The sequence below is a fragment of the Anticarsia gemmatalis genome, chromosome 15 (genome assembly GCF_050436995.1).
Source record: "Anticarsia gemmatalis isolate Benzon Research Colony breed Stoneville strain chromosome 15, ilAntGemm2 primary, whole genome shotgun sequence".
Taxonomy (NCBI): domain Eukaryota; kingdom Metazoa; phylum Arthropoda; class Insecta; order Lepidoptera; family Erebidae; genus Anticarsia; species Anticarsia gemmatalis.
The window spans coordinates 11474064-11501490 of record NC_134759.1 but is presented as its reverse complement, the minus strand read 5'-3'; the positions used below and the strand labels follow the sequence as shown (position 1 = coordinate 11501490).

At 35.3% G+C, this 27427-nt stretch overlaps 3 protein-coding genes across 3 annotated transcripts; 2 read left to right on the top strand and 1 right to left on the bottom strand.

Moving 5' to 3' along the window:
* Positions 1 to 283: 283 nt before the first annotated feature.
* Positions 284 to 3571, top strand: RIOK2 (RIO kinase 2). The gene is made up of 7 exons (XM_076123175.1): positions 284 to 432; positions 512 to 653; positions 887 to 1055; positions 1308 to 1517; positions 1857 to 2048; positions 2455 to 2626; positions 2982 to 3571. Exons 1-7 carry the CDS (start codon positions 367 to 369, stop codon positions 3549 to 3551), a joined length of 1521 nt encoding a protein of 506 aa, XP_075979290.1. The 5' UTR covers positions 284 to 366; the 3' UTR covers positions 3552 to 3571.
* Positions 3572 to 3584: 13 nt separating this feature from the next.
* Positions 3585 to 7416, bottom strand: LOC142978672 (uncharacterized). The gene is made up of 4 exons (XM_076123177.1): positions 6244 to 7416; positions 5716 to 5861; positions 4725 to 4878; positions 3585 to 4041 (listed from the first exon to the last, which is right to left on the bottom strand). The coding sequence occupies exons 1-4, from the start codon at positions 6460 to 6462 to the stop codon at positions 3865 to 3867; spliced, it is 696 nt and encodes a 231-aa protein (XP_075979292.1). The 5' UTR covers positions 6463 to 7416; the 3' UTR covers positions 3585 to 3864.
* Positions 7417 to 7547: 131 nt separating this feature from the next.
* On the top strand, positions 7548 to 27015 carry LOC142978671 (sorbitol dehydrogenase-like). The gene is made up of 8 exons (XM_076123176.1): positions 7548 to 7691; positions 8820 to 8853; positions 9785 to 9918; positions 23183 to 23373; positions 23855 to 24039; positions 24553 to 24731; positions 25228 to 25349; positions 26088 to 27015. Exons 1-8 carry the CDS (start codon positions 7638 to 7640, stop codon positions 26263 to 26265), a joined length of 1077 nt encoding a protein of 358 aa, XP_075979291.1. The 5' UTR covers positions 7548 to 7637; the 3' UTR covers positions 26266 to 27015.
* The last annotated feature ends 412 nt before the right edge of the window (positions 27016 to 27427 follow it).

Genomic DNA, 27427 nt, shown 5'->3' with positions numbered 1-27427 from the left:
TACAAGGTTACTGACTTGACGTTTGCTGTCAACTTGGCATTCAAGCTATGTTTCATTACGAAGCCGCTTACATTTGTATTTTTCTTTTTATTTATCCTGGGCCCCGTACTTTTATTATTTAATATTAAACAATCATTTTATTTCCCAATTATAGTTATAACCAACTATTTTGAAAATCTTCAAGTAGAGTTCATTACAAATATTTTCACGTAGAATATGTAACAAAACGCTATAACAGGTTACGAAACCTGTCAATTTTTGACGTTGATTTGTCAAATAAAGTTTGACGTTCTTTGATTTCTACGATCACGTTGACAATAAACTCATGTGAATTCAGGAAATCGTAAATAAAAATATTTTCACAAAATGGGTAAGCTAGACGTGGTAATATTGCGGTACTTAACCGCTGAAGACTTTCGAGTTCTAACGGCGGTAAGTTCACCTACTACATCATAATGTTTTACTTTGTAACCTCACATGGGATTTGAATAGCTATATATTTATGTTTTAGGTGGAAATGGGAATGAAGAACCACGAGCTGGTCCCAGGATCTCTTGTTGCATCTATTGCGAATCTCCGTCACGGCGGCGTACACAAATTGATGAAAGAACTGTGTAAACATAGATTGTTGACGTATGAACGTGGTAAACATTGTAAGTACACACCCTATTATTTAGTTTTTAAAACTTTTTTAAAACAACAAACTAAATTATCAAATTACTAATATACTTTGGCAGAGTTACAGGTACAATTCCGTGTATCTCAATAATGTTTTATTTTTAAAAACTAGGAAGTAACCATCTTACAGATCCTGTTTTATGTTGTTACAAAATACAAATATCAATATATTTTTTTAAATAACTAAATATAATTTCAATACTTTCAGATGATGGCTACCGTCTCACAAACTCTGGCTATGACTACTTGGCTCTGAAAGCCCTTACCAACAGGAAGGTGATCGCGTCATTTGGTAATCAGATTGGAGTGGGCAAGGAGTCCAACATTTACACTGTAGCTGATGAAGATAGGAATCCATTGTGTTTGAAACTGCATAGGTAAAATATTATATGAAAATCCTACCTTCCTATATTGAGAATATCAACATTTTGGTATAGTTTCTGCTAGTGTTGTTATTTTAACTGTATCATCTATGATTAAGTTGGCTTTAATGACCTCAGTGACTTAAACATAAACTTTGCAGCTAAATTCAACCAAACTGGTTAATTCAGTCAGAAACAAAATTTTATATCAAGTTATCTGCCGTCAACAATAAACCCATATATTAATTGAAATTTAATACTTTTCAGGTTGGGTCGCACATGTTTCCGTAACATCAAAGGCAAGCGCGACTACCACGCGCATCGCAACCGCGCCTCCTGGCTTTACCTCTCTCGTATATCCGCCACTAAGGAGTTTGCGTACATGAAGGCTTTATACGATCGCGACTTCCCAGTCCCCAAGCCTATTGACTTCAACAGACACTGTGTTGTCATGCAATTGGTGCATGGAGGACCTTTGTAAGTATTCTATTTAATTTATTTACTTTAAAAAAACTGGCCAAGTGAAAGTTGAAATCGCGCGCGAATAGTTCCATACCATTACTAACCCTTTCAATATTTATTTTATTCCATTTTTTAGCATTGGTTTTTGAAACAGCAACAGAAATACATCATCTGTAAAAAATCCACTCTCTAACTTTTATGGTTAATAAATAGTGTTCATTATGTTATTAATGTAATATCTGACATAATACAGAGTTGCGTAAACCTTAGCTTAAATATTCATCTATCAACAAGATGGGGAGTACCGCAAGGAGGTACTCTGGGTCCAATCTAATTATTTGCATAATTTTCTAGGACCCACGTGACAGCAGTAGCAGATCCGGAAGCCTTGTACGACGAGCTGATGAACCTGATAATGCGTCTCGGCAACTGTGGAGTAATTCACGGAGATTTCAACGAGTTCAACATCATGATAGATGAGGACAATCATCCTATTATCATTGATTTCCCACAAATGGTGTCGACTTCACATCCTAATGCTGAACTGTAAGTTTTACTGCTAGTTATGATCTTGTATCATTTTTTTGCACCAAACAGCTTTCGCCGGCTACTTCCCCCACGTAAAACATAGAATGTGAAAAAAAATGTGTGTGCCAAGTTTAATGAAAATTAGTTCAGTTCTTTTTGCGTAAAAGAGAAACAAACGTACATACATCCATGTATCCCCACAAACTTTCGCATTTATAATATTAGTAAGATAAATAATGATAATTCTTAGAAATCGATCAATCTGTCGACTATTAGGCAGGCAACAACTCAATTGATTGTCTATCATAATATAATCGATCGATTGTTATGCTTCAGTTTATTTCATATTTTAATTATTACAAACTCCATATTGTTAAAATTACATCAAATAATGTTCTAATTTCTAATGTCTATTTTTCTACAGTTACTTCGACCGCGACGTCCGTTGTATCCGCGACTTCTTCAAGCGTCGCTTCGGCTACGAGTCGGAAACCTATCCAAACTTCAGTGACCTCGAGAGAGACGACGAACTCGATACTGAGATAGCTTGCTCTGGATACAAACGTACTAAGGATTTGGACAATGATCTACTGGAGGTAAGAAATAAATACCCTTGTAGACTAGTTGTATTATTTAATTAGATCAATAGATTTATGTAGAAACTCTTTTTAGTAGAATTTTGTAGATATCTAGGTTTCATAGATTTTGTTTCACTACGTTTATCTCAGAAATGGTAATAATACATATGCTTACTTCTTCAAGAAATTGTTAATTCTTCAAGAATGGAGTGTTCTGCAATTATTTGCTTCGTTATTAAGTTTTGGATAGCTTATACATTACGTAAGTCCTCACTCGTGCTCTACTAAATTATAATAACAAATTCAATTAGCACAAACTAATAACATACAGTAATAAACTACAATCTAATATTTCGGCATTTATTCACTTCAGGAAATGGGTATCGGTCTACAAGTAAGTGACGATGAAGAAGAATCCGGCGACGAAGAAAATACAGAAGATAATAACACAAAATATTCAGAACAAGAACTAGAAGATTTGAGGAAAGAAGTAGAAGCGTCTATACAAAACGATGAACGAACAACTATACCAGAGATTGTCACTAAAACAGTAAAACTAACTATAACCGACAAGGAAACAGTTAAAAAGGCAACTAACGAAGAAGAAATTGAAGAAGAAATACCGACTCTTGTAAAAGCTAGCACAGAAGAAGAAGAATCAGATAATATTGGAGAATTAGATAAAAATTCTCAGAAGTATAGATTAGCAATGATTGAAAAAGCATTGTCTGATGTCAGGTCTATGAGAACGTATACTTCTGCCAGTACGATAGCTCCAGAAGTAGTGAAACAGCAAGTTAAGAAGAATCTGGAAGTAAGGCAGAAGAAGATGGATAGAAAGAAGGCGATTGCTAAAGGAGAGGCGAGTGCGGTCACGAGGCAGAGGAGAGATAATAGAGAGACGATTAGAGAGAGCCACGGCTTGTGGGGATGGGATGAATAAAGATATATTATCATGTACAATTGTTGTTTCAATTCGAAATGTTTTACTTATTTTTTACCCTTTCAAAATTATATGTCTTTATGTAGTGTTTAGTGCAAAATAAAATTTATTTTTCATTGTGTTTTGTATGTCGGCACTCGAATGGTTAAAAATCATAAATGCTAGGTAACTCGTATAGAATCGTGTGAAAATCGTATCAGCATTCGTATGTTTTAACGTTACATGCTTTGAATGAATTAAGTTCTTCAAATTTACTTATTTAAGAAATACTATTGTAGCTGTACATTAGTAGCTCATAGACTTTTCTATCTTTCTACTGTTCTTCTCCATATTCTTTATTCTCTTTACTCTTGTCGTCTTCATTGACAGCCGCGCCGGTGTCATCATTATTCGCGTATATAGGGCTAGTGGTTCCTTGTAGGTCGGTGTTCTGCACCCAGTCGTGCTCACGTATGTATAGTAGTTGTAGAAATGCTTCTAGACATAGTATCTGTAAGTATAGACAAGATAATGTAAAAAACTATCTATACTAATATTATAAAGCTGAAGAGTTTGTTTGTTTGTTTGTTTGTTTGTTTGTTTGTTTGTTTGAACGCGCTAATCTCAGGAACTACTGGTCCGATTTGAAAAATTATTTCAGTGTTAGATAGCCCATTTATCGAGGAAGGCTATAGGCTATATAACATCACCCTACGGTCATAAGGAGCGGAGTAGCAACGAAAAATGTTACAAAAACGGGGAAATTTTTTGACTTATTCTCTTAAGTGACGCAAGCGAAGTTGCGCGGGTCAGCTAGTTAGTTATAAGGCTATATAGGCTTTTATAAAGGGCTATCACTAAAATCTATTCCTATGTATGTATGTGGCGATTGTGTAGTTAGGTAGATGACCAAAAACTTTTTAAGACAGGCGCGGAAATGGCAACGTTCGTCTTCTTAATTATTATACAGCTCTTGGCGTTATAAACATGTCTCTACTCACATAAGTTATATTTACGTAACGAAAAGTTTACACTATATTTAGCCATGCCATTTATAATCCCATGTGATAACTGAATAATAAATTAGTATTATAACAGACACATTGCGTGGTTACAATTCGGGACGAGGAATTGTAAATCTATGTTATCTATTTCTCGTAACAAGTAAAAGTCGTAAAAGGATCTTTTGTATACCTTTCGTCGATCAGCAGTATATCCCTCCAATCTATACAAGTACCCGAACACACTGGTTGATATCTTAGACTCATACACAGTTAAGTAGTTGTCCTCAGTGAAGAATGGATAGTTCACGATCTGATAGGTCCCTGCTTGTATGGGACAATCCAATCTGTAAACATAAATACTAACTAAAGCTACTTATATATAGTATTTTGTCTGCAAAGCCGCATAGAAAATGTCTCGTAATAAGAGTGATGTAGATTTTTTTTATACCACAAACCCACGGTGCCTGGTGGCAAGCTGTTACCGTCGCCTATGGACGCCTGCAACGCCACGAGCCTCAGTTATGAAATGGCTAAAAAAAGTCATCATTCAAATTACTGTGTTGCATGGTTGACTTGGAGTACTTAGTTAGACTTTGTGAACTTTCAGAAATATAGTTTGATCCCTTAGTTAGGTGGATATAGCAAAAGTGCTGATTAATGAACATTTTAGGTAATTTATGTGCGTTGAAATCTATTTGGTCGTAATCGCCCCGTCCGAGATAAAACAAGACAATCCAGATAACTAGTAAAACTAAAAAAATAAAAACAAAAGTATCTATCTAAGTAGGTAACTATAATTTCATAATAACTCGCATGACACCCACTATCTATTCTCGTACGATTATACTGTAATCCGTAAATGTATGCGATAACGCAAATCCTACCTGGATTACTACCTAGTTTTATCTAAATAACATTAGTACCCCACTAAGGTTTGTTTTTGTGAAAGTTTTGCTACACCTGCTTAACGATAATAAAAAAAAACCTATGAAATGAAAAACACTTCTAAATTGAAATAAACAGGATTTAAGAATAAATACCTAGTTTTTGACTGGCTTTGGGCATTACCTTTACTCGCACCTATCATTATCTAAAATGTAATTTCGCCTTCAGTGGGTATGACAGCGTGAATTACATTAAATAATATTTGGGTAATTATAATTATAACAGTTCTCTCTCACTTAGGATTGACGTAGTGGAACAGCATGCCGTAGATATCCTGTTCTTCATCATCGTCATCGCTGCAGCCGTTGTTCACCACGAAGAACGACCTGAAGTGGTCGCAGGAGTCAGGGTTACGTAGGTCCAGACATTTTAGCATCGTCACCTGGAATTAACATAGATAAAAATAAGAAATTACAAGGTCGTACACTCCTCTCGCTCTCTTCTATGCTATGAATCCATTATGGTTGTTGGGTCAGCCTTCCTGATCTTTCTCCGCCAGTTCACTCCGAGGTACACTCACCCCTATTGCTTCAAAATGGTATAATAGGGTTCATCATCTCACCACGAGGCAATGAGGCTGTCGTTAAGAAGAATCCAGAATAGAATCTTAACTAGTTTTGACTTTAAACTATCGTTAATTCTTTCAGATCGCAGAGATATCATGCCAGTCATTCGGCTACTAAGAACTGCAACCACCAATTGTAGAATGCCGCAGGGTAGTATTCTGGGTCCTCTACTCTAAAAATTTCTAAGTACTTACTAACCTTTATCTTCCACCCATTTTCGATATCTTCAGTCACATTCAAAGTCCCACTTATGGACGAGTCGTAAGTTTGCGTTGTTATACTGAGTTCTGACACTGACACGACTGTCTGAGGTTCGTCATAACACGGCCCTACACGCGTCACTAACAAATGAGTCGGCGCTAAAGATCCTTTTGTCTCTAGCACCAGGAATAATAAGGGAACTATACCAAAGATCATTTTAAACAATACTTGAAACTTCAGTGGAAAAGTGATAGCGTATTTTATATGAAAGGTAGCGATGTATGAACTGGTAGTCAGATATTTTTCAATGGTTTGATGTGATTATAAATGGGTAATGATATTTTAATGACTTTATAATAAGAGTCAAGTTTATTGAATGTATTAAATTATGCGGAAATCATTTCATACAATTGTGTAGGGTTATGTTTTCTCGTGAAAATAGGTCTCTCTACTAACACTACACCGAAGTATTGGAACTAGCATCATAAGGTTTGATTACTTAAAGCAATTGTCCTAGCTAGGTGGTTAAAACAGGCTCTGGGTGGTCGGTTTTTTGTGGTTACATCACATAGCCCACTCTTTTATTCCCTATGTAAGGCGGGGGGTATCTAAAGAGATTTGTTCCGCTTTAAAGAAAAGGAACATGAGGTAATTTTCAGTAGTTTTAACTTATAACACAGTGTGTGCATAGTTAACTGCAGCATTTGTTATTTTAGCACTTAATGTTAATGCCACATAATCTGCATATTAACGCTGTTACAATAATAATGAAGTAGCTAGACTGTATAACATATGTACCTATATGTTTAACATATGTACCTTTAGTTGGCCACTGTTCGGTCGTAGAGAATATATCCTCATGTAGATGAACCAATTAGTCGTTGATCTTTGGTAATAAATAAAAATAGCGAACATGAGGTAAGTAAGATTAAAAGTTATACCCCTTACAAGAATAATGAGTTAGTTCTTGTAGAAATAAAAATAACACCGTACCGTGGTTCTAATTAGATATTTTGTCTCATGATTAGCCCTAAGTCAAATAAGCAGCGATCAAAATCCTTGGGGTGAAAATTGTATTTTTCAGGAACTCATTTCGACTCTAAGGTGTAGGTAGTCGCTCTCGCTAGACGCCTGTGGGATTTGGCTGACTCGTCACACTGTTTATAAGCATAATTACTCCACTGCTAAAGGTATCCTATATAATATCCTCAGCTAGTATATTTTCTAAACACCTGAACATTTATCGTTTCATGTTTTGTTGTCGAGTGTACCGCGTTAATCCTATTTACCTTCATTCATAAACCGATCATTCAGCAGCGAGAGACCGGCACGGAGGGAACGACTTGTTAATTCAGTAGTTCAGTGTCAACCGAGCACAACGCACGTTCAAAATGGCCACAGATAATCTCACCGCAATTTTATACAAACCTAAGGATTTACAACTGGTAAGTCTATTATATATCCTATAAATTAGAATGTGATTATTGTATTTAAAATTAAATTTATATTTGCAATGCGCCATTCGATTTTAATTACAATATTGACGACAATTTAAATTCTTGGTGTCGCGTTGTCGCCGCAAGTTTGTTGACTTTATTTTTTACAAATGAAATGTACTATATTTAGTTCTATTAGCTATTGTCCTGTTTGTAGTTAGGTTATATTTTGGATCAATAATTTAGCGGTTAGCTAAAAGACGTTCGATGGAGGCGATCATAAGAAAAATAATATTAGCTTAGGTAACCTTTATCAACTTCTTAATAAAAGTAATGATGACTTTTAGTTAGTTGAATTTTCCTGTTGCTGTATTTTACCTAGTTGATTGTTACTTCGATACAATACTTCGAAAAACGACGGCTTTGTCAACAGTTATAGGTTCTTACTTTTTCATAATCAAAATTATTGTTATAAATAACTTAGTAACACATTCTCAATACATAAAAACGAAGGAAAAAAAATACAATGCACATTTCGTTTTAATTATTACCGTCATAATTTACTTTTAACGTACACGTTAAGTAAATAAATAACGACTGTTTATTACTTAAGCATGTACAGTTAAAGAAACAAAACAAAGTATTAGTTTATTATAATTATCTTTGGCTCACAGAAAATAAGGCTCTTGTTCAAAAGATAAAACGAATGAACTTGAACGCGCAATGCGGATTATGCAATATGAAAATATAAAGCGTTGTATTCTGTGTGTCAAGGTATGAGGCATACTGATAAAGTTCGTTGACCTGAATTATACCGATTAAATATAGTATTAAAAATATATTCATGTAACCTTAATTAACTACTTAGATGAGAACTTTCAGTAAATTCGGTTAAAGTACTGCTGTGATTTGATTGCTAGATCTGTGCTTTCTGATAATCTAATGAGTGCCTACCTATATAATAATTGTAAGATTAAAAATTATACGAGATATTAGAAAATAATGATACCTAAATATGATGAGAAATTAATCGTATCGCGATAGGGGTGTAAAAAAGCATGGGCATAATAATAAGCCTCTAACTCTAAACTCTGCCTTTGACCTAAACCTACGTTTAACATTTGTATTAATTTTCAGATACAAACACCGATACCAGAAATATCTGACTGTGGTGAGTGACAATCTGTTTTGATTACCTCTCGACCATCACTGAACTGTGTTCACTCAATTTTTTTAATGAACCTCATTAAAAACGTGAATAACGTATTATGTTTTAGATAGAATCTAAACGTTTTAAGTATAGGACTGCTTTTTTATCCTGAATGAAGGGATAAAAGATTATATTTATTCGTCTTTTTAGGTGTTCCCATTCTCCGAATTCAATAGTAGTTCTTCATTCGTTTGCAGAATCTAGTATCTATCCCTCTATCCTATATCTCATGATGTAAAGCAAATACTTGTCCAGAGACATGGAAATCTAAAAGAAAAGTTTCTATGGACTCTATATTGTTAACGTTACTCGCTACGATTGAATCGATAAAGTGATTTTACCTTGGCGACATCGTTATGAGATTGACCTGATAACGTTACTATTCTTATACTACATCTTTATGAAAACAGCTATAGTAAAGAAATCATATACAATCATTTACCTTACGATGTGATTCAAATAGACGTAATGTATTTTCATAACTTCACAAAGGATATTTTGTTCCTTTACTAGCTATTTTAGATTGAAAAGAAACAGTCTTAAATTCATCATGTTTAAGTGCAAGCTGTCCTCAGAAACCTGAGAATTTTATTACCAGCTTTTTGACGGATGATGTTTTCGATAGCCGTCATTTACTAGCCACAGTCTACTGAAAAATCATTCTTATTCAATACTTAGAGCCAAGCCCTAACCATTGCTAATGTTGCAATGGTTGGCTTCCCCACTCTAACCCTGGATCTTCTTATACACACCTTGAAAGCATGTGACTCAAAAAGTTAGAGCTATACCATTCCATTCCATTATCCATAATCCTTCCTTCAGCATCAAAGTCAAATCGTTACTTACTCTGCTTCTAGTCGACTTCTACCTAACATGAAACTGTTATTGTCAGAGGTGCTTCTGCGTATGGACTGCGTGGGTATCTGCGGCTCGGACGTGCACTACTGGCAAGATGGCTCCTGCGGACACTTCGTACTCAAGGAGCCCATGATCATGGGACACGAGGCTTCCGGCGTCGTCGCTAAGGTAAGAGCACAACACTTATGATTACTTTCATTGACTATAATGTGTTACTAGTAAAGACTTTTGAGTTCTCTTTTTAATCCTTGTTGTATAATTTCTGCCTAGATATTTTTTATATCTGTAAGCTGTGATACTATTAGCTGAATGTAATTTTGAGACTTATCTTTTTTATCATAGTCTTAACAAGACTTATATGAAAGCTGGCACTTTCGCACGTATGTATGTATCCAAATTCTTTTGGCTTCGTTACTTTTGAAATTATATTTTATCTTAATGATGCTTACCGTCTCAGATCTATCTTTTATCTTAAGTATCTGAGATCATTCAAAAGGCCGATATTGGGATCAAAGGCCAGCCAGAGATTTCAGGCTCTCTAAAATTGCGCTTGATAACTAATAATATTTACTTCGGTAACTGCGCGGCAGACGACCAAAATCTACAATCACTGTCACTTTTATTTTATAACCTGTCAAGGTCGACGACAAATTCCACATTTGGATCCGGCACTTATTATTTAATTCTAGTCTGATGCAAATAGTTTGGAGGTGTGGACAACACGCCTACGAACACCAGTCCGTACGTCAGAGAGTTATTTCGACCAAATGGCCATGAACTTAAAAATTTAATGTTCGCGACGTAGAATATCGTCTACGAAACGAAAGGTGTGTCTGCCTTCGGTAATCTTCGGCTATGTTCGTTATTATATACGGTTATTACGCGTTGTGATTAGAAGATTATTATGTTTGCTTGTTATTTTCATCATTTTCTGAAACTCGTGACTCGTGTACGCATATCTGTATCTTACGCACGTATTATTATGTTGATTTTGCAAGTAACTAAGCGTTTTATAAAAGTGGACTTTATGTAAAAAGCTATTTATGCAATTAATAAAATGCTGTTTAACTCCTTGCTGCTATGTATTGTATGCTACTGATAATCTATACTATGTATTATTGTATAGTGTCGACATCTCTCATCTTAGATATTATTATCACGGAGATCATAAAAACCTAACAATACGATATTTTGATAAATATAGTTTTTAAATAACAAATCAGCAACAGTATTATATAACTTAGTTGAGCCTGAAATTGTGGACCAGTGTTGTCTCTGCCTATCCCTGGGGGAAAGAGACTCGATTTATTTAAGGTAAGTATCTAAGAGAAGAAGAGCAAGAAATGTCTTTTTCAACCAAATACGGGAAAGAACGAAGGAAGTGCATTTATTTGTTACCCACAGGGCAAGTCCAAGAGCAAAACAAACAGTTATATCGATAACAAATGAAGGTCACAGAACAATCTGGAATGATACAGAATCGTGTTAGATGACGATCAATATGTTTTGTTTTTCAGTCTTCGGAATAATATAACAATGTGCTACTACTGAAGCGTGTGTAATCCACACAAAAAATATTGTTGACTGTTAAAAACGAACGTTGTGAAACGATTTATAGACACTATGCCCGGTTTCTGAGTACATTTAGCGGTAGTTTATCTATTCAATTGCGTTTTTTTACTTTACTTTTAGACAGTCAAATTCAAATTCAGATAGACCGTGTCGCAGACCAAAGTCATATGAAAAAAATATGTTTCAGACTCTTAGGATTCTCCTGTTTACTTTGGCATGCAATAAATGGCTATTCTAGTTTTCTTTACTAGAATGCGTTCGGAACTTTTTTCCTTGCTATAGATAAGTATGCATAAGTAACAGAATTATTTTCACTTATTTACTTACATATTCGACCTCAGAGTAATCTTATAATTAAATATTAATAATTATTAACATTTGAACCGCGGCGACAACCTTTCACTTATCTTACAAAGACGACAGATTTCAGCTCTATCGTAATATTAACTTGTTTATCAACAACTCTATGGAGCTCGTCCAAGTGACCTCGACCTCGGGAACCCTTTGAGGTCGAGTTATCTATGATAATTTCATAGAAAACAAATTGGAGTAGATTATTATTTATCGAGCCAGCGCAATGTCGATATTAAGTACCTAACTCTCTGGTAAAGATAATTTATTGTTTAGCCTGGAAATGGCGGCAATTAATTAGCAGTTTCCTTGCCCCATCGTAAAAAGACCTACCTGATGCCATCCACCTGAAACCGCTAATTAGTGCAAATGATCTAACGTCTATACAAATAAAAATAAATCTCTGAAATGTCATGAACAACTAAACCAAATTGATTAAAAATTCCATGGGAATGGGATCAACTGAATAAAATTGTACTATATTCGGACGAAATCGGGCCACTCCGCTTGTTTTAAAAATATAAAGTACTTTGAAGTCTCCTGAAAAGTAAATCTCATGTATTTTAAACTTTTCATAAAAACCCGTTAAAGTTCTCAAAATAAGTATACCTAGTTCGTTTATCACTTGTTAACAGTGGGTAATAATTTAATAATCGTCAGGATTACCTACTCATAATTGCGTAATATTTAGATAGCCCGCTATCAGTCGGTTTACACGCAATAAAACAATAATTGTAATGATAATTATCTGTGGAGCGCGAGTTTTTCGTTCATATCGGAGTCAAAATAAAGATAATACGTGTTATTAATTACGTATAGAAACAAAAACATGACGTAAATGTCCCTCGGAGAGGTCACACACACTGAATAACTCTTGAGGACTTTGACCTCGTGAAGTGCCTGCTGAAACTAAATATCATTTACTAGCTGACCCGCGCAACTTCGCTTGCGTCACATAAGAGAGAATAGGTCAAAATTTTTCCAGTTTTTATAACATTTTTTACCGGTACTCTGCTCTTTTTGATCGTAGCGTGATGATATATTATTATAGCCTATAGCCTTCCTCGATAAATGGGCTATCTAACACTAAAAGATTTTCCTGAGATTATCGTGTTCAAACAAACAAACAAACTTCAGCTTTATAATATTAGTATAGATTCTATGCTGAAACATAAAGACAGCTCGCCCCTTTTTTTTAGTAGATATGAGGACTAATTCGTGGTTATTGGTCATCTTGCTGCAATGACCGTAGCGCCCCGTGGTTGCGCCGCGTGTGGTGGGTTCTAATCCCACCCGGAACAATTTTTTGCGCGATGAGCACGTGTATGTTCTGAGCCTGGTTGTCAATTCATCTCTTGTATTTAGAAGTATGTAAGTATGTTTATCAGTTATTTGGTTACCACAGTACAAGCTCTGCTTAGTTTGGTTTCAAATGACTATGCGTGAGTTGACTATATAGAGCTTTGGCAGGTAATTTTTCGGACAATTTGAGCAAACATGAGCTACATGTACTTTGTCTAAAATGGAGAATAATACTAGTTAAATACCCAAAAAATGGTATATTGAGTTTTGAAAAAGAATTGTATTATCTGGCAATAATTTACTGCTTCCTTCCAATATTTATTTTGCTTTAAGTGCACATAATTTTTCAACAAGATAATTTTCTTCTAGATATTTTCACATACAGTAATCATATCTACGATTATATTAAATGTACGACTATTATGATAAAACATGAAGTTTCTCGTATTTGTTTTTCCGACATTAAACATCAATTATTGTTAAGTTTTACGACACGATAAGACACAATATAATGTCACAATAAGTAATCTTATAAGATAACGCCTGTTTAGTACGAAAATAAAACGCTGAGATCCCCTGCTGTTTGTAGCGTTGGAAGTATTATGCACGGAAAATTTACACAAGGAAATTTTTCGTCTCAATAACTGCTCTGACTCTTACCTATAACTTAAACGTTTGCATAGTATTTTATTTCATAGATTTTAAAGGAGTAGCGCAATACTTTGCAGTCGGTACAGTCGAGTAACGATTTGACATTTAAAATGTACTGCCAAAATAGTTCTTACGCAGTCCGGCAGAGGCGCTAAACAGATTTTCGAGTAAAATTTCTCGATAGCTAGCCGGTTGTCGGTAATCGATAGTAGTAGACAATCGAACTACGTTTCTTGATTTCAAAGTAAAATTCAGCCGAATTGTTTTGGTTATTATCTTTACCTGATGTAGTGGTAGTGTTATTTACTAGCTGACCCGTGCGGCTCTGCTCGCGTGAATTTCGTACTGTTGCTTATTCGTTCGAGCACGCGAATTGCGAAGCACTACACACCTACACATAAAAATGCTAACAACTCTTTTGTCATCTAATGGTTATTTACGAAAGGGACCCGAAGAGCACACAATGTGACACAGGCTCAGGCAGGCCCGATTTCCTGTGGTTACCTTCTTTTCTGCTCTCGTCTGTATCCGTACCAGTTTACAGTGTAAAATATAATACCTTATTATAGACTGACCATTGCTTACCCGTCTGGATTCAGAATATTATTATAGGTACAGACAGACCTATCTGCGCCGGAGCTCTTCACACGCGTAATAATGTAGGTATACTTGCGATGATACGTCCGAAACCGCGTAACCCGTTATTATTTTTTATATATCATCCGTTGTTTATTTTTTAAAACTTACGACATAGTCTGTTTCATAGCTATCCAATTTATTACCTTAATGCAACCAATTAATTTGGTTACGTGTTACAAACTACAACGCCATCTGTTAGTTGCGGCGAACAACGACAACGAACGAAATTACTCGATTTGCCATCTAGGATATCCCGATCGCACCGGAACCACGTAAACCAACATTTTTGAGTAATATATCATACAACATTTATGTTTGAAAATCTTATAAATGTATAGCCTGTTTCAAAGGTATTTTTTTAACAATAAAGCAATCAAAATAAATTAATTAGGAAAAACATGCTGTGCTGCGGACTATATCGCCATCTATTGGTTGGTGCGAACAACAGGTATCGATACGGCAGGCACCGCGTTAACTATATATATGCGAATGTTGTGAAATGGATTGCAACGCCATCTATGGTCTATGCGTATTTTTTAAATTTTCTAAAAATCTATGAAATTTTATGCGATAAAAAGTATTCCAATAGTTGCTCCACTACTTATTCTATGCATATACCAAATTTTAGTGCATTCTATCCGGTAGTTTTTACGTGATAGCGTAACATACAGACGGAGGACAGACAGACAGAAAAGAAAATTATAAATTGCAGATTCGGTATCAGTATCCGTTACTAAACATCCCCCATTGGTTTTTTTTTTAAATATATTCAATGTACAGAATTGACCTCTCTACAGATTTATTATAAGTATAGATTGTGCTAAAAATGTCTTTTATTGTGTAGGTTGTGACGATAATATTTTTTTATGTTCTCATGAACAATCAACAAAGTAAGAACTTTGATATAAGGTATATATTTCAGAAATGGCACTTTTTTCAGTTAAGTTGGCCGGTAAATATTTTTCAGCACAGTTCAGAAAATCTTTAACCATGTAAGCTGGCCTCCATGGGTCATAATACTATTATAACTCTCTGCTAAACCTGTACTTTGTGCTACTTAGATAAACTTATTTATTATGCTTTTATTTCTATCAGATAATACACTGTAGTTATGATAAAAATCCACAAAAACCGTAGTTTACCTTACTGAAGTACGTTGGCTGCTACAACACGCAATTTTTGTTGGAGGTAGAACAATCGGTACCTACTTGTATAATTTAAAAAAAAATAGTAAGTAAACATATAACCAATGTACAATGACTGTAAAAATAAAAAAAAACAATAATTTGGTCTATGAAAAATCTAAGCAGCTAATTAAAAACGAATACTGACCTAAACTATCGTCTCTGGTTTCCAGGGCACTGTCTCATTGTTCAGGTCTATTATTTAATAGGGTAGAAATAAAACACATTTTGGGTTTCTATTACGTTCTAATAAATAATATTACACGTATATTTCCATTGCACTTAAAAATTAAAGGTCTCTAACATTATAGGATTCTAATTTAATTTGACTGGTCACAATAATAGTATTGCTTAATGCTAAACTGTATACTGTATGTACTGTACTGCTATATCTATGTATCTATCCACGAATCTACAAGTATTGCACCTTCTTATGATAAAATTATATATTAAATAAAGTATTTCTTCAATCGAGGTTTCATTTTATCAATAAGGTTTTCGTTAAATTGTCTTAAACACCTCACCGGGTCTCCCATCATGTCCAATATGTTGATACTATCTGGATCATAGTATCCCGTGAAGCAGTCACTGCAGTAGTCGTCTACAGTAGAACTCATCAGCCTTATGTATTGCTCTGGTGTCCAGTCGACAATGTCACAACGGATCAATGTGCTGTACCAAGTCGTCACTAATGGCCTCCTACCTTCAATCTCACTCATAACTATCGCAAATTTACCGTCAACTTCCTGCTTCCGTTTTAACCAGACCCACAAATCTTTGTAATGAACATAAATGAGTACATATAAGAGCATTTTGCTATTAAATTTAAATGCGTCACTTTTAAAAATGTCGCATAAAGATTCGGCAGCATAATATTCAGCAAATGTTTTGTGTGAGAACACGGGTAAATTGTTATTCGTGAAATGTGTTATAATGCCGGTTTTATCTTTACAACTTTTAAATTTAGTGACAACTGCCTGTAGTTCATCTTCATCCTTGAAAGGCATCATATCTTTGAATTCATCTACTGCATCCGCCCAGCTTATATCCGAATTCCACAGAAAGAGATGAGCAGCTAATTTTTTATATATGCTGATACACTCTGCTCGCTCTCTTTCATATCTTTTTATTATATCAGGGTTAAAGACGTCCATTTTATTTTTGTCCCGGAATTGAATCTTTTTGAGTTTAGTTTCCACAAACATTTCGTATATACTAATGATGCTTATATCCAAAAACCATATATTCATATTCTTGTTATCTATAGCATTTACAAAATAATTTGCTATCATATACAGGTACATGGGTGTTCCTAATAACTTGTTGGTGCGATAAGTGAACCATGTCTCCTGTAATACTTTGATATCGTCTAATTCGATTAAGAATTGACTTTTAAATACATGCGGTAAATGAACGAATATATATTCAAAAAGGTGAATATAGATACTACGAAACCGAAGATCTAAAGTGTCTCTAGGATTCTCGTAACACGGGGATTCATAGTGTGACAGATATCCCGACACGAACTCCATGAAACCCATCACATTTGTGTATTGAACATCATCCAGTTCAAGTAATAGTCTGTCTTGCCAGAACTTGTGCAAGTATGCTGCTTGTTCCATATTATTAATATATTGCAGCTCATAAGGTTCTCCCAAAACTCTTTGCAAGTCAGGTAGAATATAACTGTACGGTCTGCTGGTCACGCACATCTTCACTTTCCGAGGATATCTTTTGACGACTTCAAATAATTTTATAACTATGTCTTTGTAATAAGGACAAATTTCATCAAATCCGTCAAATAAAAATATTAATTTCCTTTCATTATAAAAATGCAGAAAGATATTTAATTTAAAAGTATCCAATTCGTCAGCCATAGAGCTTTTCAAATAAACTCTTCGTTTATTTTTTTGTAAACGAATGTTTAAGTTGTCTTTCTTTACAACGGCTTGACTAACAAATTTCAGAGTTTCTATAAGATCAATTGCTGTATTATTTTCCTGCCATTTGTGAAATTCTTCGGAATAATTTAATAAATTCATTCTTACTATCCAAAGCTTTGGATCGCGTTTCTTCGTCTCAAGTGATAAATGAGTGAGCAGCATCGACTTGCCCATTCCTGGTTTAGCTGTTATGAGTGCAACTTTTTTATTAATATCGTGAAATGTTTTCACTGTTTGTATATTGTTGTCGAAATCCTCCTCAGAGGAAAAATCTGTAGAATTGAAATCGTTTCTTATAGTTTGTCTTAATCTTCTCTCGATGTACAAATGTTTGACTTCCTCGTACTTCGCGTCACTTAACGGCTCCCCTATCTCGATAACTTCATTATGAAATATTTTTGTCAGCAAGTCTCCCTTGATAAAGGTTTTTGACTCATCGTCTAAGAGTACGTCTAGAGGTATTTTGTGGCCTTGGAATATAACCTGTGCATCTTCCATAACGTTTTTCTGTGATTCCAGCGTCAAATCGATTAGTTTATGTTTATTATCATTAAGTATATTGGTAATTTGAGTAAAAGATATTCTAATTATTTCAAAAGTTACATAATTTGTTACAACAATATGTGTTTTAGTTTTTATAGCGTCCGCTAGATCTTTGAGCTTGGTGAATATTGTTCTATCCTTATTAATATCATCACATACAATGACGAGTATTTTATTCGCTTGTTTGATTTCTTTATACAATGCGTATAAATCTTCATTCCGCAGTGTAAGCATACATTTCAAGTCTAAGACTACGTATTTGTCTTTCAAACACTGTAGTAATTTAAAAGTTGTTAATTTAGCCATTTCAGAAATGACCATAGCACTTGTAGAGTTTCCTAACGATGTAAATACTTGTAAAGAATCTTCGTTAAAGGTGTACTTTTTTAGATTTGTGACATTATTTATGTGAAACATGTGGTTCAGTGCACTTATTTGTGGTTCTAAAACTATATTGTCTAATGCTTGTTGATAAATATCAGTCGATTTTGTAAGATAAGGCCCCATTTTCGGTGCCATCCACCATTTTTGTATTTCATTGTGGTAATATACAAACAATGTACTAGAATTCACTTGACAATATTGTGGACATTTGCTGAGGTGAGCTTCCATTTCTTGTTTTAATATTCGTTCTACGTTGTAATGAGTGCCTTGATTCGGGTAAATAATAAGTTTGTTTAAAAAATCATTCACCATATCGGTGTAATCGAGAATCAATTTCGGAAACCTTGCAGTTTTTACTTGTATCCTGTATTGATCTACATCTGTTATCTCACTCGCAAGTTTGTCGTATAATAATCTTGCATTTTTCTGCAGAGATGATTCTGAAAACTTAAGTAGGTTTGTGTCTTCATCATAAACTAAAATATTGCCGACGGTACTGCCTAAGCCACCATTGGGGCACAAATAACCGCTGTCTATAGTATCATCTATTGTTATAACTTTATACGAATCGATCTGCTTAGACTTGTCACATAAATCTTTGATGAAGCTAGTCAAGTGATTAAGTCTCCTTTCAATTTTGTTTTGACTACCCCTCACGAAAACATCCTTATTACCAAATGCAACGGGAACTTTTGTTTCAAAAGACTTTAATATTTCTTCAGCGGCATAAGCCTCTAAACGGGCAAATTCTTCAGGTATAACAGTAATTCGTTTTAATGCGTGCACTTCATCATCTGGCCTTTCATCAATAAAAGATAGTTCGCCGTTTTTGTAAGTAATATGAGTTTCTATGAGTGGACTCAATGTAATGTAGGATGGATCCGATAAGAATGACGATATTTGATCTTGAAACGTCGATATTTCTTCAAAACTATCCTTCTCTGCGATGCGGTTTCTTGTTCGTTTGGCTCTTAATCTAAGAGTTTCCTTATATAATTTATCTCTAAACGCCTCGAGACATTCGTGGATAGTATCAAAAAAGTCTTCTCTGAAAGTTATATTTCGATAGTTTCCATTTTGTTTATCCGATTTAATATCTGACACATCAACAATGTAGTTTGCCAGTATGACGTGATAACGTGTCATGTACTCATCGTTGAACATGTCAGTTTTAAGACTCGCCTCGTCATAAAGATACTTTGCAAAACGTTCAGCTAGTGCATTGAAATCACAGACGAGTTTCTTATTGAATTCTTGTACATCGGTGTCTGTGTAAAATGGTCGAGAGCCGACAGTATCACTGGTAGCTAATATGCTATGCAATATCGAGGCAAAATTATCGTCGAACTTATTACATTCGTCGACATCACAGTAAGCATTCGTATATATGATGAACACACAGTCAGTTGCTTCGAAATCCTCTTGAAAAAAGATATCTTGACTGTTCGAAGAAAATATTTGTTGTATTTTGGTGGCACTGTCGATCCACTTGTCAATGTCGCTTTTAAAATCGAGTTTTACATTATTGCTGGTTCTGTGTTTCGCTTGAAGGAACACAAGGATGGGTCGATCGTGTTGTTTAGTTTTAATTTTTATACAGACATCGTCGAAGGCGCCGATGTTGTCCATGTTGGATGCTAGGTAGAATTCTTCGACGTTCTCGTCATGTTGTAGCCTGAAGAATATTAAACTTATAAGTTTGGTCTCATATAGATGTCCGCTGATTCCAGACGTGCCTGCTCGTTTCTTGTACATTGTTTTGCGTATACTTGAGTTTGTTCTAGTGCTTGAGTTATGATGACAGTCAGACCTGAAATGTAAAAGATATTTGTCTTAAATATAATTATTCGTACGCTAAGAAATGATATGTTGCTGAGACTTTACAGGTTTACAAGTAAATAGTTGAACCTTAAACCCCGAATAACTTCGATGCTGAATTGTTTTTGGTAAATTATTTTCTACGACCATTTATATTAACTGAGTAGAGTAGAAAAAGACTAAACAGCTTTTTGTCCGACCTGGGAATCGAACCCGGGACCTCGTGGTAACAGTTGGGTATACTTCCAAGTTAGTACTACCAACAGTGCCACAAGTATTGAAGTAAAGAAAATGAAAATTTTAGTTTGCGTATACGCATTTATTTGAAAAAATCTTCCTCATTCGAAATATACCAATAATTTATAACTTATGCATGCGCATATTAACGAAGGTTTTTATGTAAATATTTCAAATATTCTATATGATAATTTAAATATGATCAAAAATAATATTTATATCCTTAAATTAAATGCGTCAATAGGGATGACGACTAAGTCTATTATTTAATTTTAAATTAATTTTAATTCCTTAACTTAACTATGATATTTAACAATATTTATGTATTCTCTATCTATACTAAATAACATATATTTATGCATATTATAAAATTGTAAAGTTTGTTTGTTTCGCGCTTATAACCAAGAACTACTGGTGCGAATTCGAAAAATATTTTAGTGTTGGATAGCCTATTTATTGAGGAAGACTATAGGCTATAATATCATCACGCTACGACCAGTAGGAGCAGAGTACCGGTAAAAAATGACAAAATCGGGAAAATTATGACCTATTCCCTTTTATGTGACGCAAGCGAAGTTGCGCAGTATTTAAATAAGATGTAAATATTATAAAATATTTGTCATCTCTATTGACGCATTTGATAGCGAAAATGATGTGTTGCATTTGAAATAGATATTATTATTATGAAGTCAATGGAAATTCCGGTCAACAACGTGCATACCCGTGATTCACTGAAAGAGGAAGTTATTTTTGCTGAATGAAATTAACATTTTCTATGCTATCAATGATTATTTATGTTCATATTACCAGAAGTTTAAGCTAGAATTGAGATGAATGATACATGATACATAGTTTATTGAGTATATGCCATACTCTTTGCGTAAGTATCTAGTTAAAGGTGCACTGAAAGGGTGATAAAATAATTGATAGAATCTTTCTAAAAATGTTTACGATAAAATAGTTCTCTCCCAAACTAGTAACCCCCGGTTTCTGAGTACATTTAGCGGTAGTTTATGTATTCAATATCGTTTTTTTATATGAGTTTAAACGCTTAAAAGAGCTTTAGAAGATTAAGTTTAAATTATCCACCCAATAATCAAACTGAAATGTTCCTCTAAATCAGACGAAGCCGGGGCAGACTAGTTGGGAAAAAGAGAAAATACGTGAAAATGTGGAAACCTCCTGGGATTCCATTGAAACAATCAATGCATAGCAATTCCAAGTTAGATAACGAACTGGGCTTACGACTGTAAAACTAAGAGATAGATTAGGTGGTTTTTTAAAACAAAACTTCGGCTTTCCCCTTTTTTATTACCTTTTTTATAAGTTACATGATATTAGACTCTGATGCAATGTAACTTTAATATTTCAAGTGGTGCAAATACTTTTAAATAGCAAGTGGTGCAAATACTTTTAAATAGCAAGTGGTGCAAATAATTTGCAGTCGTTACAGAAGTACAAACAGAAATCTTGCCCTCTTTCTCTCTCTATTCCCATAGTGTATAGTTTAACATTTATATCTACAATTTTTTACACTTCAAAGTCAAGCCAACTTACGGGTGTAAGTATGTCATGTCAAAGGAGCCTTATAATTTTATAAAAACACAAACAAAACTGTTTACATGGTGTAAATATATAAACACTACCTAGTACATATACGTCTGCACTTATTTGAAACTTAAACATATATATAACAGAAAAAAAACTTACCTAAGATATTAAACCAATCACATTAAAAGCACAAAACGTAAAACAAACAAACAACTTCATATTCACTATATAAATAAAGTATAAAAATGTGATTTGAATTTTGTATCACTTTTTCCTTAACATGGAGGTCCGAACAGTTGGAATGTTGTTCTTCCTTCACGAGTTGACTGACGACTGACCGAGCAGCACGCACTTGACCTTGTAACTTCTGTTTACACTGCTTATGAGTTATGACTGGACTCTATTGGTTTTCCCAATCGCACTTTTCATCAATCCATGCTGCACTACAGACATGGACATAATAATAATAATTTAACCCATTAATGTCCCACTGCTGGGCAAGGGTCTCCTCCCGTAATGAGGGAGGGGTTAGACCTTGAGTCCACCACGCTGGCCAAGTGCGGGTTGGGGACTTTGCATGCCCTCAATAAATATATTAAACAAATTTTAGACATAGACATACAAAATAATTATTGCGCTTGGGCAATTCCTTATTTTGTGCAAGCGAGATGACAGATAAAATGATTATGACGAACGTTCACACGCAATGGCTTGAGTATAGATGTAATTGTGAGGCAAATGTTATTTAAAATGACTAACCGAGATTCGTAATCACGTTGATGAATATAAATTGGAATTACGAAGATTACATTCTGTTGATTGGTTTGGCTTTATTAGAACTTAGAATTCTCAGTCGCGGTCCCATGTAACCCTGACCTACGACGTCCACTGACATGTTCGTTGTTTTTTCTTTCTGAATGAAAAAGAAAGCATTCTCCAGTTGCTCCAAATTGGTGTATGGCAATAGGGGTTAAAAGTTGTTTGGAAAAGTTTGAGTAATAGGATGCTTTTTTACTATAGCCCTCACCTCCTCCTTCCTATTTTGGACATATAATTTTGTCACATTATAACTTAGCAGAGTTTGTACTATGGTAACCAAACAACTAATAAACATACTTATATACTTCTCAATACATACTTATACAGATAAATTGACAACCAGGCTCAGAACAAATACTCGTACATCACACAAATAAATGTCCCGGGTGGGGTTCGAACCCACCACACGCTGTTTCAATATGTGCCTGGTGTTTGCAGGTCGGAGCTAAGGTAAAGAACCTAAAGGTGGGTGACCGCGTGGCGATCGAGCCGGGCGTGCCGTGCCGCTACTGCGAGTTCTGTAAGACCGGCCGCTACCACCTGTGCCCCGACATGGTGTTCTGCGCCACCCCGCCCATCCACGGCAACCTCGCCAGATACTACAAACATTCCGCTGACTTTTGCTTCAAGTGAGTAGGACTTTAACAATTTTTTATTTATTTTTTTATGTAACGACGACTTTTACAAATAGATCTGGCATGAAACACTACTTAAGTACTATAGCTAAACAACTTAGAAGTTAACTTAATTTAAAGAAGAGATCTTTGCATGCATGGTTCACAGCTGACTAAAGCACCGAAAATCCCCAATTTGGAACATCAATGGCTCGCAACCAGATTAGATTTGAAGCCTGCGGTGGCCTGAGTCATACAGCTCCTTTACTGAGCTGCGTCTATGCTGGACGTGAAATTTGTGTAGTAGGGACTGACTGAAGAGCCTCGAACGAGCGCGTTTTTAAAAGAAATTTGTGCTCAGCTCGTACTCTGCTCGTGCTCTGCTCTCCTAGCGTAGACGCAGCTTTAGACTCCTTGTCAAACAGTAGACTGCGTTTTGGTTGCGGTAAAAAAAATGCCGTGAAATAGTGACGGATAATGTGATTCCCCCCCCTAGGCTCCCTGAGCACGTGAGCATGGAGGAGGGCGCGCTGCTGGAGCCGCTGTCGGTGGGCGTGCACGCGTGCCGGCGCGGCGGGCTCAGCGCCGGACACAACGTGCTGGTGCTGGGCGCCGGGCCCATCGGCCTGCTCACCATGCTCACCGCCAAGGCCATGGGCGCCAACCAAGTGCTCATCACTGGTTAGTCATGCTTTTTATTGACATTATTAGCGATTGCGAGCTACAACTGCCTTTGCCCGGTTTCTGAGGCATATTAAGCGGTAGTTTATCTATTCATACTGTCATGTTTATATCAGCTAAAACGCTATTGAATAGATAAACTACCGCTAAATGTACTTAAGAAACCGGGCATTAGCCATTATTCTTATTTTGATGTATTATGTAGGTACTGATTGTTTTTGAAATATTCTTTATACATAAGATCTGAATATGACAATATAGTATGTTTTAACTTCTTAATATAACTGAAGTGACCCACCCACATGCCTCAATTTTAAGACTTAGTTATTGTCAAATCTGCACTACCTTACAACTATCTAAAAATGCATTTATTTATATTCCTTGAACAAAGTTAACCCACAACACGTCATATTTAGGAGTTACGCCACTTTCCAATATTGTCTTTCTTAAAAACAGTACCTAATTATCAATGAATGGCTGATTCTCCTTAATCTACAATCACTCCACTTGCAGACGTCCTACAATCTCGTCTGGACTTCGCGAAGCAGTTAGGCGCGGAGCACACACTGCTCGTGAGCCGCGACTCCAACGAAGACGAGCTCGTCAAGAAGATCCATCAGATGCTGGGCGCCCACCCCGACGTGTCCTTCGATGCTAGCGGCGCTCAGGCCACTGTTAGACTGTCTATGTTGGTAAGTACTAAAAACTTATTATAAAGAATTTAAATTATGATAAAGTATTATAGTTCGAACTATTTTATTCACTAAGTTGAGTGAGAAAATTTAGTAAAGAGCCTTGCAAACAAGAGCGACTTGTTAAGGTATGCAAAATTTCGATTTTAAAACACCTGTAACCCATAAACGTATGACAGTGGTCTGTTTGATACAGTTTTATTTTGTTCACATACAAAATCAATGATTATTATGAGATTAGAACCTGCTAACCAAAGATCTCTACTAAGTTCTTGGTCTACTAAGTTTAAAGTATAATAAAGTAAGTAACTATATAATATTGACTTTTAAATGTAGTAAAATTCAGATCAGTGTTTCATATAAAATATCTCTCAGCCAGCGAGTTGATTAGAATACATCAATAGCACTTTGTCAGATCGAGGCCGAGACTCGTAAGCAGTAGTCCTACGATTTCTAAATTCTTTCAGTTTATAATATAATATACTGATGTTTTCAGGCGACGAAGTCGGGTGGTGTGGCGGTGCTGGTGGGTATGGGCGCGGCGGAGCAGACCGTGCCGCTCGCCGGAGCACTCGCCAGGGAGGTCGACATACGGGGCATCTTCCGATATGTTAACGAGTATGTACAATGCTTATTAATAAATTACTAGCTGACCCGCGCAACTTCGTTTGCGTCACATAAGAGAATCATAATTTTCCCCGTTTTTGTATTATTTTTCACTGGTATTCTGCTCCTATTGGTCGTAGCGTGATGATATATAGCCTAAAGCCTTCCTCGATAGATGGGCTATCTAACACTGAAAGAATTTTTCAAATCGGACCAGTAGTTCCCGAGATTAGCGCGTTCAAACAAACAAACAAACAAACTCTTCCGCTTTATAATATTAGTATAGATTATTCATTTACTTAGAACCTTAAACAGCAAGTCTAAGTCAAGTACTAAGCAGATAATATTAAGAGTAATTTTAGTAACTTTAAGTTCAAAAGACTTACTCATTTATGTGTATTTCGAATGAATGCATTAAACTCATCCATACAATTATTTATAAATTTCTTTCTGCAAATAAATAGTTAAAATCATTATCTTGGTGTACTACTAGAAGTCTTTAAAATATAAAAATGTCGGTTAACTAACCATGTAATGTTGCAGTCACATGTATTTTTATTTGTAAATAATTTTGAAATTATAACTACTACAGACTAAAACATTACACAAGGCACTTATTTGATCCTTACGAAAATAAGAAATAGCGACATCACTTTATCGTATTTCCATACTAAAATGTGTTTTTGACACACCATAACAGAGTAACTGCTCTGACTGGTAGTGTAACCTAAAATCATTTTTTTTCCGCAGGTACCCGATAGCCCTAGCTCTAGTAGCGAGCGGTAAGATCAACGTGAAGCCACTAGTCACTCATCACTTCTCTCTGGAAGACACGGTGGAAGCCTACGAAGTGGCCCGGCAGGGAACCGGCATCAAGGTCATGATCCACGTACAGCCCAGAGATACTAACAACCCTGTTAAATTCTAAATAACTACAAAAAATGGAGCCCTTTATAAAGTATACTTTAGTGACGTTTTCGCAATGCATAGCTAGATTTACACACACACTCTATCGCATGTTCTTAGGAGCGTACAGGATTACGCGTGGGCAAGAAGCGCGCTCTTCGAGAGCGATTTTCTTTGCGAGTTTAAAGCAATAAGCGCGGCACGTGGTCTTTCCTTTCCCCTTACACGCGCGCACTTTCACTCGCGATTGCTGTTTCATGTGCGATAGTGTGTGTGTGAGGCTGGTTATTCATTAATGTTTAAGTTTGTAATCATTATGTTGGACAAGTCTTTGTATGAATTTTGTACCCATCAAGTCAGTGGATTGCACAAGTTTTCTTTTATATTAAACCTCTATAGAGGCATGATATAATGTCTAAACAGAGTCATACGTGTTTGCAAGTAGTTGTAGAAATGGCTTTCTGAAAGCTGCAGTCGTACTAATATCAAATGATAAAGAAAAAAAATTACAAATAAATCAATGAAATTAATAAACACTTGTTAAGGAGTTGAATTATTTGACGATAAAAGTGTATTTTTTTGTAATGACTTCTGCAAAGCATTTTAGTAAGCATTTGTTATATTTTAAAATTGTTATTTTGTTATTAGGCTAAGTTTTTAAAATGTAAATAAAATGCATACGTTGTCAGATCAAACATCAGCAGAAATTTTATATAAGTACAACAAAGATCAAAATATTTTTGTATTTAAATAAAATGTTATGTATTTTTAATGACGTGTTTTCTTGTCTCTCTTCACCAGTTTATGTGAAAAGTGTACGGACAGTAACGCCACCTAGTGGCTTAAAACTGAGGTAGTTCAGTTATAAGCTAAGTTAACTAGGTGGCGTTACATCGCGCAAATAAAGTTCGCACTTAATACTAAATTGATTAACTGGTTTTAAATGAGACAATAATTTTAAATGTTACGATATTATATTTGTTTTCCGGCGTTTCGACCAACTAACATCGTACCGACAGTTTCGAACAATTAAAAAAAAGTGAAAATACGAGCGAGGGTAGTCGCAAAAACTCACTACACGAAGATGACGCTTCTGTCCTCGAACAAGGCCAATGTAAGTCGGTCGAAACGTCGGATAGCAAATAAGTTATCGTAACCTTGTTTAGCAATTTAGTATTGTGTAC

Bases quoted from the DNA above. Each gene is read 5' to 3' on its own strand.
- RIOK2 (XM_076123175.1), top strand. From the start codon at position 367: ATGGGTAAGCTAGACGTGGTAATATTGCGGTACTTAACCGCTGAAGAC. The intron at 1,056-1,307 runs GTAAAATATTAT...AATACTTTTCAG, and splicing joins TTGTGTTTGAAACTGCATAG to GTTGGGTCGCACATGTTTCC. The intron at 2,627-2,981 runs GTAAGAAATAAA...TATTCACTTCAG, and splicing joins TGGACAATGATCTACTGGAG to GAAATGGGTATCGGTCTACA.
- LOC142978672 (XM_076123177.1), bottom strand. From the start codon at position 6,462: ATGATCTTTGGTATAGTTCCCTTATTATTCCTGGTGCTAGAGACAAAA. The intron at 5,862-6,243 runs GTTAGTAAGTAC...TGTTAATTCCAG, and splicing joins AAAATGGGTGGAAGATAAAG to GTGACGATGCTAAAATGTCT. The intron at 4,042-4,724 runs GTATACAAAAGA...CTATACTTACAG, and splicing joins ATACTGCTGATCGACGAAAG to ATACTATGTCTAGAAGCATT.
- LOC142978671 (XM_076123176.1), top strand. From the start codon at position 7,638: ATGGCCACAGATAATCTCACCGCAATTTTATACAAACCTAAGGATTTA. The intron at 7,692-8,819 runs GTAAGTCTATTA...ATTAATTTTCAG, and splicing joins AACCTAAGGATTTACAACTG to ATACAAACACCGATACCAGA. The intron at 9,919-23,182 runs GTAAGAGCACAA...TGGTGTTTGCAG, and splicing joins CTTCCGGCGTCGTCGCTAAG to GTCGGAGCTAAGGTAAAGAA.